The sequence below is a fragment of the Gorilla gorilla genome, chromosome 18, assembly GCF_029281585.2.
Source record: "Gorilla gorilla gorilla isolate KB3781 chromosome 18, NHGRI_mGorGor1-v2.1_pri, whole genome shotgun sequence".
In the NCBI taxonomy this organism is placed as follows: domain Eukaryota; kingdom Metazoa; phylum Chordata; class Mammalia; order Primates; family Hominidae; genus Gorilla; species Gorilla gorilla.
This window is the reverse complement of record NC_073242.2, coordinates 99,971,665-99,983,985: the sequence shown is the minus strand read 5'-3', so window position 1 is coordinate 99,983,985 and position 12,321 is coordinate 99,971,665. Positions and strand designations below refer to the sequence as shown.

The following is a 12,321-nucleotide window of genomic DNA, read 5'->3' as shown; positions in this document are numbered from 1 at the left end:
CCAAGCCCAAATGCAGTTCTCATCTTCAGACCCCATCTTCAGACCTATAATACATCAAATCACCTAATGGACATGGACCTTCCACTGGTATTTTTAAAATACAGTGTGTTCAGGCCGGGCATGGTGGCTCATGCCTGTAATCCCAGCACTTTGGGAGACCAAAGGCAGATCACCTGAGGTCAGGAGTTCGAGACCAGCCTGGCCAACACGGTGAAATCCCGTCTCTACTAAAACTACAAAAATTAGCCAGGCATGGTCGTGGGCGCCTGTAATCCCAGCTACTCGGGAGGCTGAGGCAGGAGAACTGCTTAAACCCAGGAGGTGGAGGTTGTAGTGAGCCAAGATCGTGCCACTGTGCTCTAGCCTGGGCAACAGTGCGAGATTCTGTCTCAAAAACGTAAATAAATAAAATAAAAATAAAATAAAGTAACAGCATGTTCATAAACAAACTCAAGTTCCTTCCCAACCCTGCTCCACCTCCTAGATTCTCCACCTTAGAGAATACTACCATCAACAGACCAAACCAGACACCTGAGTATAATCCTTCAATTCTCTCTCCTCCCAAAGCCCTATTGATTCTACCTCCTTAGCAGCTACCAGTATCTCTTAATGTCCTCATCAGTCTCCCGCCTTACAGTCTTAATATCCTCCATTTCATTAGCCAAAATGTAAGCAATTAATCTTTCTAAGGTTGTCAACCTATCAGATTATTTCCCTACTTAGAATCCTTCAGTAGCTTTCACCCCACCCCTACTCCTACCCCAGTCCCTTAATAATTAAATCATAATGAGCTTTTAATTATTTGAATGGACCATGTTATTTCTTGTATTTAGGCTTTTGTAAATGCTGTTCCCTTTGCCTACAACTGAAACTTCCTCTCCCACTCCAACTGCACCTAGCTAACTTCTAACTAGCCCTCAGATCTCAGCTTAGAGACTCCAGCAAGCTTTCTGTAACACATTCCTTTCCTTTCCCTGTTTAGGGAACCTCTTCTCTGTGCTGTCATGGCATTTGGCACAGTTTCTGGTAACGGTTTTGGTTATTTATCTGTATTCACCACCAGACTCAATCTTGCACAAAGGCGGCACCACGTCTAATTTTTCACCACTGAAGTCCCAGGATCCAGCAGACTGACTTAGCACATACTGACTGCAAAGGCTCAATAAAAATGTGTTGAAAGAATGAAAAAGCCCTTGTAAATGAAAGGTATGGTAATATGTTACAAGTAATGAGATGTGTGATCAAAAATTCATCTGCTTAATGTATTAACAAAGGTAAGTGCTGTCCTTTATTTTTATTCTCCAGTATCTTCCCCAAACAACATCTTATTTTAGACATCAGTTGAAGTGCAAATGATTCAAAATAGAACTAGATCAGTTTTCCCCAAGCCTGCTGAAATGCAGACGACCACAAATGTAGCTGTACTCCTTTAGTCTTTTAATATAATCAATTAGTAACGTGTATTTTCCAATGGTGAACTGATTTCCAACCGTGAAAATATTTTCCATTTTTTAGCTCCTCCAAAAACATTACTTAGCTATGTGCATTTAAAACACTGAATCTGATTTGCTGGAATGTTAGCTTTTCCTATCTACAACCGTATGAACTAGCCTGCAAATTTTTTTTGTTACTGTCCATCCCTAGTTTTGATACTGTAGTCATACTAGACTCAGAGAGTGGCACAGTAGCATTTACTCTTTTTCTACTCTAGAGAAATCTGTTTTACTTTTTTTTTTAATATTTACTTTTTCATTGAGACAAGATCTCACCTTGTTTCCCAGGATGGTCTCAAACTCCTGAGATCAAGTGATGCTCCTGCCTCAGCCTCCTAAAGTGCTAGGGTTATAGGCGTGAGCCACCATGCCCAGCCGAGAAACTTGTTTTAAAACGGAATACATATATGTCCCTCAACAACAAGATAAAAGCTTTCCTGAAAATCCTGGACCTCAATCTTTTGGGAGAGTGACTTTGGACTACTGCTTCAATTTCTCTAACGCTGGTCTATTGAAGTTCTTAATTTATTTTTGGATCAATCTGGTAATCGTCTTCAAAAATATTTCTATTTTGTTTAAGTTTTCAAATTCACAAGTTCCATCTTGTGGGGTCTGTCCATTTTGATTGGCTTTTCAAAGAGCTAGGTTTGAATGAGAGGGAAAGACTGACTACAGCCAAACTGTCACAGCAACTAACAGTAATCAATATTCCAAGCTGACTGCTCCCTTCAACTTCTCTTCCCTGCCCTCAGTAGAATATGAGTTATTAAGGAGCTAGGCAGTCTTTATCCCCAACACTTTTTAAAATCACTCCACCACATGAACTTCTAACCTGTCCAAAAGATAAACAAGGTATTCAGGTTCACAACAAATGGATTAATTCCCAAACCCTTTAAGTAAAACCTATTAGGTTTGGGCATAAAATGAACCAAGTAAAAGGGTACAAAGCAGCTCTGAAAGAAAAGTACCTGTAATAAGGAAGTTGCCATGTTCCTCCAAAGGTTCACTGTATTTTCGGACCACGTGATTTAAACCAAGGTCTAGCTCATAGAAAGTAAGTGTCTGCTGGGTATTAGCTGCTGCTTCCCCTGTTGGATCATTGTCTGCTTCCTACAGAGAACAGTGGCATAAAAACTAATCATCAGCATAAAATCGAAGATCTGGAAAGGACATCAGGACTCCAATTTACAAATGAGGAAACAGAAGTCCACAAATTTCTTTTTTTCTTTTTTTTGGAGAGACAGGTTCTCACTATGTCACCCAGGCTGCAGTGCACAGAGGTATGATCTTTTTTTTTTTTGAGATGGAGTTTTGCTCATTGCCCAGGCTGGAGTGCAATGGCACGATCTCAGCTCACCACAACCTCCACCTCCCAGGTTCAAGTGATTCTCCTGCCTCAGCCTCCCGAGTTGCTGGGATTACAAGCATGTGCCACCACGCCTGGCTAATTTTGTATTTTTAGTGGAGATGGGGTTTCTCCATGTTGGTGAGGCTGGTCTCGAACTCCTGACCTCAGGTGATCCGCCCGCCTCGGCCTCTCAAACTTGGATTACAGGCGTGAGCCACTGTACAAGACTGCAGTGGTACAATCTTATCTCACTGCAGCCTAGAATTCCTGGGCCTCAGGCTCCCAAGCAGCTAGGACTACAGGCACATGCCACCACACCTGGCTGACGCCAAATAGTTTGACAAAGTTTATGTGATAAGATAATGGCAGAGCTAGAACAAGAACTGCAATCTCCAAATTCTGGATCCAGGGAGCTCTCTACTAGAGGATACTGCCTTCCATTAAAGGAAAACAACAGTATGCTCTGTGAAAAAATACCTTAAACATAGCTTCACGTTTTTCATGAAGCTTTTCCCAATAAATATCTTGTTTCCATAGGGAGATTACTTAAATCAGAGAAAGACTATTAAATAGTTAGTTAACCTCTGAAGCATCCCAAAGAATTTCAGTAAGGCATTTGGAATATGAAGATCTGCTAGCAGGACAGAATTAAGATATGCATAAGGGGCTGGGCCTGGGTGAGGTGGCTCAGGCCTATAATCCCAGCACTCTGGAAGGCTGAGGTGGGCCAATCACCTGGGGTCAGAAGACCAGCCTGGCCAACATAGTGAAACCCCATCTCTACTAAAAATACAAAAATTAGCTGGGCGTTGTGGCAGCACCTGTAGTCCCAGCTACTCAGGAGGCTGAGGCAGAGGTTGCAGTGAGCTGAGATTGTGCCACTGCACCCCAGCCTGGGCAACAGAGCAAGACTGTCTCAAAAAAAGAAAAAAAGGTACGCACAAGGAAGAAAACAATCTTTTCTTTTTTTTTGAGATGGAGTCTCACTCTGTCGCCCAGGCTGGAGTGCAGTGGTGAGATCTCGGCTCACTGCAAGCTCCACCTCCCGGGTTCACGCCATTCTCCTGCCTCAGCCTCCCGAGTAGCTGGACCACAGGCGCCCGCCACGATGCCCGGCTATTTTCTTTTTGTATTTTTAGTAGAGAGGGGGTTTCACTGTGTTAGCCAGAATGGTCTCGATCTCCTGACCTCGTGATCCGCCAGCCTTGCCTCCCAAAGTGCTGGGATTACAGGCGTGAGCCACCACGCCCGGCCGGAAAACAATCTTAAAAAAAAACACTGAGGTGACTGAAAGAAACGCAAAGAGACAGGGTCCCCATTACCTCATAATCCATTTCCAGACAAGCAAACATTGGATTTTCAAATCCGACATCTACTCCAACTACATGATACACTAAAGTGTTTGCTTTGTGGGCTTCCAGGGGAGATGAAATGGTAAGTCGGGCTGCAGCATCTCTGTTCAAAATATACACCAATTTCTGTTTCTCAATGGCACCTGTAGTTGAAGGAGATAAAACATACAAGATTCCCAGATAATGAGAAGAGAGACTTACAGAACAGCTAGAGTCACATCATGCTTTTCTTTTAATCATTATTAACAGCAGAAACTCTACAAGTATAAAAACTCAGGATTCTGTTTTCTATCATCAGAATAGCACTTTGGGAGGCTGAGGTGGGTGGATCACCTGAGGTCAGGAGTTCAAGACCAGCCTGACTAACACGGTAAAACCTTGTCTCTACTAAATACAAAAAATTAGCTAGGTGTGGTGGTGCATGCCTCTAATCCCAGCTACTTGGGAGGCTGGGGCAGGAGAATTGCTTGAACCTGAGACGCAAAGGTTGCAGTGAGCTGAGATCGCACCACTGCACTCCAGCCTGGGCAACAAGAGCGAAACTCTGTCTCATTTAAAAAAAAAAAAAAAAAAGAATAGACAACAGTGGAGCTGGGCACAGTGGCTCAAGCCTGTAACCCCAGCACTTTGGGAGGCCAAGACAGAAGGAAGGATTGCTTGAGCCCAGGAATTCAAGACCATCCTGGGCAGCATTGTGAGATCCCCATCTCTCTCTTATTTATTTATTTATTTATTTATTTATTTTTGAGATGCAGTCTCACTCTGTCATCCAGGCTGGAGTGCAGTAGCGCTATCTCGGCTCACTGCAACCTTTGCCTCCCGGGTTCAAGCGATTCTTCTGCCTCAGCCTCCCAAGTAGCTTGGATTACAGGCACACGCCACCACACCCAGCTAATTTTTGTATTTTTAGTAGAGGCAGGGTTTCACCATGTTGGCCAGGCTGGTCTCAAACTCCTGACCTCAAGTGATCCTCCCACCTTGGCCTCCCAAGGTGCTGGGATTACAGGTGTGAGCCATCGCACCTGGCTGAGACCCCCATCTCTTAAAAATAAATAAATAAATTTTTTTTAAAGACAATGGCATCATTGTGGCCCCCTTCTTCCTAATACGGGTCTTAAATATCCCACTAACTAGTCAAAATTTTTTAATGAGTCCTACATTTAAGGATACTGAAAAACAGTAATTCATAAAATTATTAGCCTTATTCTCTGAAATAGATCTAACGATTTATGACTGCCCTCTAGAGGCCTGATCAGACACACAAAAATTTTCTTCAAGAATTTATCAGAGAAGAGACATGAATGTGAATCATCACTTCAGGCTGATGAAAGCAACGATATTCACTGTCTAATAACATAAGATCATTTCATTGTAGTCTTTTTGCCAAAGAAAAAGAAACTGAAAAACACTTATTTCCAACTAGATGGGAAGTAGAAAGGTGTGTTAAGATTTTTCCCATTGTTTTAAAAGAAAATGCAACTCTTTTAAAAAGGAAATGCAACTTTAAACCTAGAGTAAATCCAAACATGATGCCAAACCCACATAAGTAATTAACTGGCACTGGCACACCACCAAGAGCACAGCATTGTTATCCTAAACTAAGCATATACAGCAAGTAGAGTAAATCACTTACTAATCATAACGGCTCGCCCTTTGGGATCCACAGCTAAGAACTGGCCAGGAACGATGCGACGGCATCCACTCTTGCCAAAGGTTTCTTGGTGAATCTTCTCAAACATATTCTTAGATGGCTGGTATTCCAGAATAACAATTCGACCAGAGTCACTGCCAACTACAATGTAGTCTTTGGTGCCACCTGTCAGCCTAAAGGCCATGAGTGACCGGATAACACCGAATACTTCCACAGTGAGTAGGGTATGTACTTTGCCAGTGTTGGGGTCTGGGCGAAGCAGCTCCAAGATCTTCCCACGGGAAACAACAATTTCTTGTTGTTTGGTTCCTAGATCACCAAAAAATAAAGATCATAAACAACCAGAACCCAGCCTGGCCACCATGGTGAAACCCCATCTCTACTAAAAATACAAAAATTAGCCAGGCGTGGTGGCACATGCCTGTAATCCCAGCTACTCGGGAGGCTAAGGCAGGAGAATCGCTTGAACCCAGGAGGTAGAGGTTGTGAGCCAAGATTGTGCCACTGCACTCCGGCCTGGGCAACAGAGCAAAACTCCGTCTCAAAAAAAAATTAGTCAGGTGTGGTGGCATGTGCCTCTAGTCCCAGCTACATGGGAGGCTACAGTGGGAGGACAGTTTGAACCCAGGAGTTCAGAGAATGTAGTGGGTTATAATCCTGCCATTGCACTCCATCCTGGGAAACGCAGCAAGATCTCGTCTCTAAAAAAAAAAAAAAAAAAAAAAAGGCCAGGCACAGTGGCTCACACCTGTAATCCCAGCACTTTGGGAGGCTGAGGCAGGCAGATCACTTGAGGTCAGGAGCTTGAAACCAGCCTAGCCAACATGGTGGGATCCCATCTCTACTAAAAATACAAAAATTAGCCAGGTGTGGTGGCACGTGCCTATAATCCCAGCTACTCCAGAGGCTTGAAAGATAAAATTAGTATTAAAAATGTGCTTTCAGCAGGGCACAGTAGCTCATGCCTGTAATCCCAGCACTTTGGGAGGCTAAGGTGGGTGGATCACGAGGTCAGGAATTCAAGATCAGCCTGGCCAACATGGTGAAACCTCATCTCTACTAAAAATATGAAAAATTAGCTAGGCATGGTGGTGCACGCATGTAATCCCAGCTACTCAGGAGGCTGAGGCAGGAGAATCGCTTGAACCCAGGAGGCGGAGGTTGCAGTGAGCCAAGATCACACCACTGCGCTCCAGCCTGGGTGACAGAGCAGGACTCCGTTTCAAGGAAAAAACAAAAACAAAAACAAAACAAACAAAAAACAAAAACGTGCTTTCAAAAATTCTATCCAAACTCCAGCTGAGATTCATTGCATTACATAGTGAAGTCAGTCACAAATCTCCAAATTCCCATATACGTATTTCCTTAATCAAATGCAGCAAAGAATAACTAAATTACCCAAATGAAGCCTCAAACCCGCAGGAAGAGCCATAATGAGGATCAGAGAAAATAACAACATGAAATATGAATGCTGTGTGGTCAGTTAGGCTGCCTCTCAGTACCACATTAAGTATTCAGTACCACATTAAGTATTCAGAGTTAAACCTCAACAAAATTATGTCTTACTCTACACAATCATGAACCTCCTGCATTACTTGGATTGACTCAAAAATGTTAAATCTGCAAATGGCAAGAAAAAGTTTTTATTTTATAAACATTAGTACCTCACTTTCAGAACTTTGTATTTCCTAATCCAATATTTGAAATTTCACACAATTCAAACCTAGCCTTAATCCATCTTTACAAAAATATTCCCCACATGGTAAACGTAAGCAAATTATCTGTTTCTATGCAGGCAGCACTCCCTACCTAAACTGCATTTTCCCTTTTCTCTCATACAAAAGTTCTATCTCTTCAAGCACCAAACCAAGGTCCAACCTTCCCTTTATTTAAATTACTCTCTGATAACCAGACAAACACCTTCAGACATTCTTTTTATCCAACCTGATGTCAAATTCAAGATCAAGGATCAGGTCTTACACATCTCAGTATGTCTTACAGCAATAGGCACACGACTTGGCACTAGGTAAGTAGCCAAGAAAAGTGTGCCCTGACAAGAATCATTACACAATTTGTGAGCTAGGAAATGCATCTGAAATAGGTAACAAATAATGCACCAGAACTTAACACCTCATCTCATAATTTGAATTGTTTACATTTACCAACAACTGTTTTGTCATAAATGGAAAACATTTCCTGCACAAGAGACTAAGCAAGATATGTATTAATTCACTTAAAATTTCAAAAGATGGTAACAAGAGAACTTACCAGAAAAGTTTCCATGAATGGCAAAGCTGATGCCAGTGGCTCTCTGCAAGGTTAAGTTGTACAGAAACATGGTTGCAGGAAACCTGAGCCACCCAGACCTCCAGGCCTTGGTTACACCAACAGTACGGAGTCCAAGAAAGCTAAGAAAACAGAAAACAGAAAAATAGCTGGGAGACTATTACTTCAACAGACATTTCTGTATGGGAAATTCTGGATGAAGACAGCAGAACCAGCAGAGCAAGCCCTATTAAGAAACAACATATGTGATCGGGCATGGCGGCTCACGAGGTCAGGAGTTCGAGACCAGCTTGGCCAACATAGTGAAACCCCGTCTCTACTAAAAATACAAAAATTAGCTGGGCATGGTGCTGTGCGCCTGTAGTCCCAGCTACTCGGGAGGCCGAGGCAGGAGAATCGCTTGAACATGGGAGGCGGAGGTTGTGGTGAGCCAACATCATGCCACTGCACTCCAGGCTGGGCGACAGAATGAGACCGCGTCTCAAAAAAATAAATAAATAAATAAAAAGCACGGAACCTTGAGAAATCCAAGGTCATTAGTATAGAATTAACATACATATTTGATTTTATTGTTAAACGAGAAGAGAAAATTATGAGTAAACGTCCTCATAAATAACTTTCTGGGCTGAGCAAAAGCAGGGTGGCAAGATCAATGCTCCAGGCTAGAAATGGGTCCTGAGAGATATAAAATTTTCTACTTGAGACTCAGGTATATCTTTTTTTTTCCTTTTTGTTTTTTTTTTTTTTGAGGCGTCTCAATCTGTCTCCCAGGTTGGAGTGCAGTGGCGCCATCTTGGCTTACTGCAAGCTCCGCCTCCCGGGTTCACACCATTCTCCTGCCTCAGGCTCCCGAGTAGCTGGGGCAACAGGCGCCCGCCACCACACCCGGCTAATTTTTTGTATTTTTAGTAGCGACGGGGTTTCACCATGTTAGCCAGGATGGTCTCGATCTCCTGACTTCGTGATCCGCCCGCCTCCGCCTCCCAAAGTGCTAGGATTACAGGCGTTGAGCCACCGCGCCCAGCCCATAGACTAAGGTATATGTTTAACGTTCTAGGACCACAGGAAAAGATGAACGAAAAGGACCGATGTTGAAAGACCAGGGAGTGGAGAAACAACAAAAAAAAGCAAAAGAGAGGAAGCTAGGAGCTGCTTCTGAATCCCTGAACAGCTCCCCGCAAGTTACTTTTCATATTTTGTAGCTGTTCAAAACAGTCTACTTTCCCCTTTCCTTATAACCGATACAATCCATTACAAACCTTTGGAATTCATTTTTTCCCAAATCTAGTTGGATTAAGGTTCTCCAGCGACACCTTAACTTTGGGTCGTGGAGGAAGGTGCATTTCGGAGGATCAGTCCAGTACTAGAAAAACTATATACGAGGCCAGGCGCAGTGGTGGCTCACGCCTGTAATCCCAGCACTTTGGGAGGCCGAGGCAAATGGGTCACTTGAGGTCAGGAATTGAGACCAGCCTGGCCAACACAGTGAAAACCCCTCTACTAAAAATGCAAAAACTAGCCAGGCGCGGTGGCACACGCCTTTAATCTCAGCTACTCGGGAAGCTGAGGCGTGAGAATAGCTAGAACCAAGGAGGAGGAGGCTGCAGTAAGCCGAGATCAAGCCGCTGCGCTCCAGCCTGGGCGACAGCGAGACTTCGTCTCAAAAACAAAACAAACAAACAAAAAATATATACCAGATAAATTTGGTAAGCTTTAAAACTTCCCCCACGTCTGGGCCGGGCGCGGTGTCTCACACCTGTAATCCCAACACTTTGGGAGGCCAAGGCGGGTGGATCAAGGTCAGGAGATCGAGAGCATCCTGGCTAACACCGTGAAACCCCGTCTCTACTAAAAATACAAAAAATTAGCTGGGCGCGGTGGCGGGCGCCTGTAGTTCCAGCTACTCGGGAGGCTGAGGCAGGAGAATGGCGTGAACCCGGAAAGCGGAGCTTGCAGTGAGCAGAGATCGCGCCACTGCACTCCAGCCTGGGCGACAGAGCGAGACACCGTCTCAAAAAAAGAAAAATTAGCCGGGCGTGGTGGCACGCGCCCGTAATCCCAGCTAGTCTACTAGGGAGGCTGAGGTAAGCGAATCGCTGGAACCCGGGAGGCAGAGATGCAGTGAGCCGAGATCGCGCCACTGCTCTCCAGTCTGGGCGACAGACTGTGACTCCGTCACAAAAACAAAACAAAACAAAACAAAAAAAACTTCCCCCACGTCTGTTTACCAATATTACAAAAAGCTTGTATGATTGCTCACTGCATCTTCTCCATCCTCCAAGGAAACATCATCGCATTTAAACTCTGTCCTCCATTACGCAAACGAGAAAATAGAGGTTCAGAGGAGACAAGTTGCCCAACTACCAAAATACAAATTCAAACCGGAGTCTTGGCTCTAAAGACTGTTTCCGTTATTTACGCTTTTAACACGCTCCATCTTTCTATCTTCCCATCGGTGTACCATTTACTCTACCCACAGGGAGACATCCTTGCCTCCCGCTGCTTGTCACACCTCCCCCGTCTGAGTCCCCAGAAGTTAAAAAGCAATCTCCACGAGCCCTATTTTGAGATAGAATATGTTCCCACACTGTGGATGGAAGCGAGAGATAACTGCAGGAAGCCGTTTTGGCGCCTCAACCATCCCTCGGTACCTCCTCCTGGTCCCCAGCCTCTCGGGCCTAGACTGCCCGTGACCCCCGCCAAAGTCTCGGGTCCCCCTTCCATATGGCCGCTCTCCGCCTCCCCGGGCCCGGGGAAGTCTCCAGGCTGTTTTTTTACCCTGCAGCGAGAAGGATGGTGTGGATATCCAACGGATGCTACCTCCCTTCAAAACTTAAGCCACCACCAACTCCAACATACTGGCGTCCGCCATTAGACCTCAAGACAGGGACATTCTGGTGGCGCGTGGCGGAAAAAGGCACCCAATCCGCGCCTGAAGAATATATATAATTTTTAAAAAATGCTTCCGTCTTGCTTCCACACGGCATTACGAATTATTTAAACATGCTTTATTGCTTTGCTTTTTCCAGGAGAATAGAAAATTAATACGTTTTTAGAAGTAGACTTTAAAAAAAAAAAACCATTAGAGTTCATTGGGCACTTCTGTGGGCAGCCCCAAATAGGCGCCAACGAAGAGGGGGCCTCGCGGGACCGGAAGTGCCGAATGGGGACCAAGATGGCGGACCTTGATTCGCCTCCGAAGCTGTCAGGGGTGCAGCTGCCGTCTGAGGGGGTGGGAGGTGGCCGCTGCTCCGAAATCTCCGCTGAGCTCATTCGCTCCCTGACAGAGCTGCAGGAGCTGGAGGCTGTATACGAACGGCTCTGCGGCGAGGAGGTGCGGGGCCGAGCCTCCTTTTTCATGGAGGATCTAGGGAGAGTGGGAGCCTTCAGTCGGGAAATCCGGGCTGTGGGAAACTCTCCTTGCTGGGGGATACAAAAAAGCGGGAAAACAAAGAAGCGGAAGCTAGTCGGGTATATGAGTAGTCCTGTCAACTCTTTTCACGCTGTCGGACGCGCCGACCTTGTCTTCCCTGATACCTGGGCGATCTGCAGCCTCTCCTCCCTAGACCCCCGTTGATTTCCCTGATCCATGATCACCAGTTTCTCCGCGGGAGTAAAGTTAGTCTGAGAGTATTTGCCAAAGTGCTTGGTTCTCAAAATAATAAGCGCCCTTTTGCATTGGCTTAATTTACAAATTATGAAACGCTCTCATCCTGTTATTTAAGAGGGAAGCCTTTGCAGATTAACTTCTTGAAGCGTTTTAAGACTTCCTCTTGTGGGGAGTGATTTGGGGGTGTGATTTTAGCGTTTTGGTCAAATGCACATCTTTGTAGAGGTTTGAGCTTTTAAGACTCAGACACAATTCTCTAATCTTGGACAAGTCACTTCATCTCTGGTACCCTTGATATTTTATCAAATGAGGGGTGTGGACTAGATTCTCCAATTCCTTTCAGTTCATAACGTTCTATCTCCTGCCTCCTTTAATTTTCAGTGGCAGCTCGATGCTGTCAATTCACTTTCAAATGTCAGTTGGGTTCCTTGCTAGTCAAAAGAGATCTAAGCTCTAAGCTTGTCAGCTGTTTCCCAGACCAAACTTCTAGCAAAGTTGAGCACAAAAGGCAGTTTCAGTCTGAGGGAGAGGTGATCGTTGATATCTTTGAGTATTTTCAAGTATAAACTTGCACTAACTAG

General features: G+C 44.6%; 2 protein-coding genes and 1 non-coding gene across 3 annotated transcripts in view; 1 reads left to right on the top strand and 2 right to left on the bottom strand.

The window, feature by feature from the left end:
- SF3B3 (splicing factor 3b subunit 3) overlaps positions 1–11,263 on the bottom strand; it is a 48,751-nt gene extending 37,488 nt beyond the window's left edge. The window contains exons 1-5 of the mRNA XM_004057921.3: positions 10,909–11,263; positions 8,113–8,252; positions 5,827–6,153; positions 4,164–4,336; positions 2,462–2,603 (exon numbers count right to left, since the gene is read on the bottom strand). Coding sequence (XP_004057969.1) covers positions 2,462–2,603; positions 4,164–4,336; positions 5,827–6,153; positions 8,113–8,182 — 712 coding nt within the window. The 5' untranslated portion in view covers positions 8,183–8,252; positions 10,909–11,263. The remainder of the gene's footprint in view (positions 1–2,461; positions 2,604–4,163; positions 4,337–5,826; positions 6,154–8,112; positions 8,253–10,908) is intronic.
- Positions 5,438–5,517, bottom strand: LOC115931144 (small nucleolar RNA SNORD111). The gene has a single exon (XR_004067694.1). It is a non-coding gene; the product is annotated as a small nucleolar RNA SNORD111 (small nucleolar RNA).
- COG4 (component of oligomeric golgi complex 4) overlaps positions 11,032–12,321 on the top strand; it is a 42,530-nt gene continuing 41,240 nt past the window's right edge. Inside the window, exon 1 of the mRNA XM_019012408.2 lies at positions 11,032–11,464. Within this exon, the coding sequence (XP_018867953.1) occupies positions 11,294–11,464 (171 nt within the window). The 5' untranslated portion in view covers positions 11,032–11,293. The remainder of the gene's footprint in view (positions 11,465–12,321) is intronic.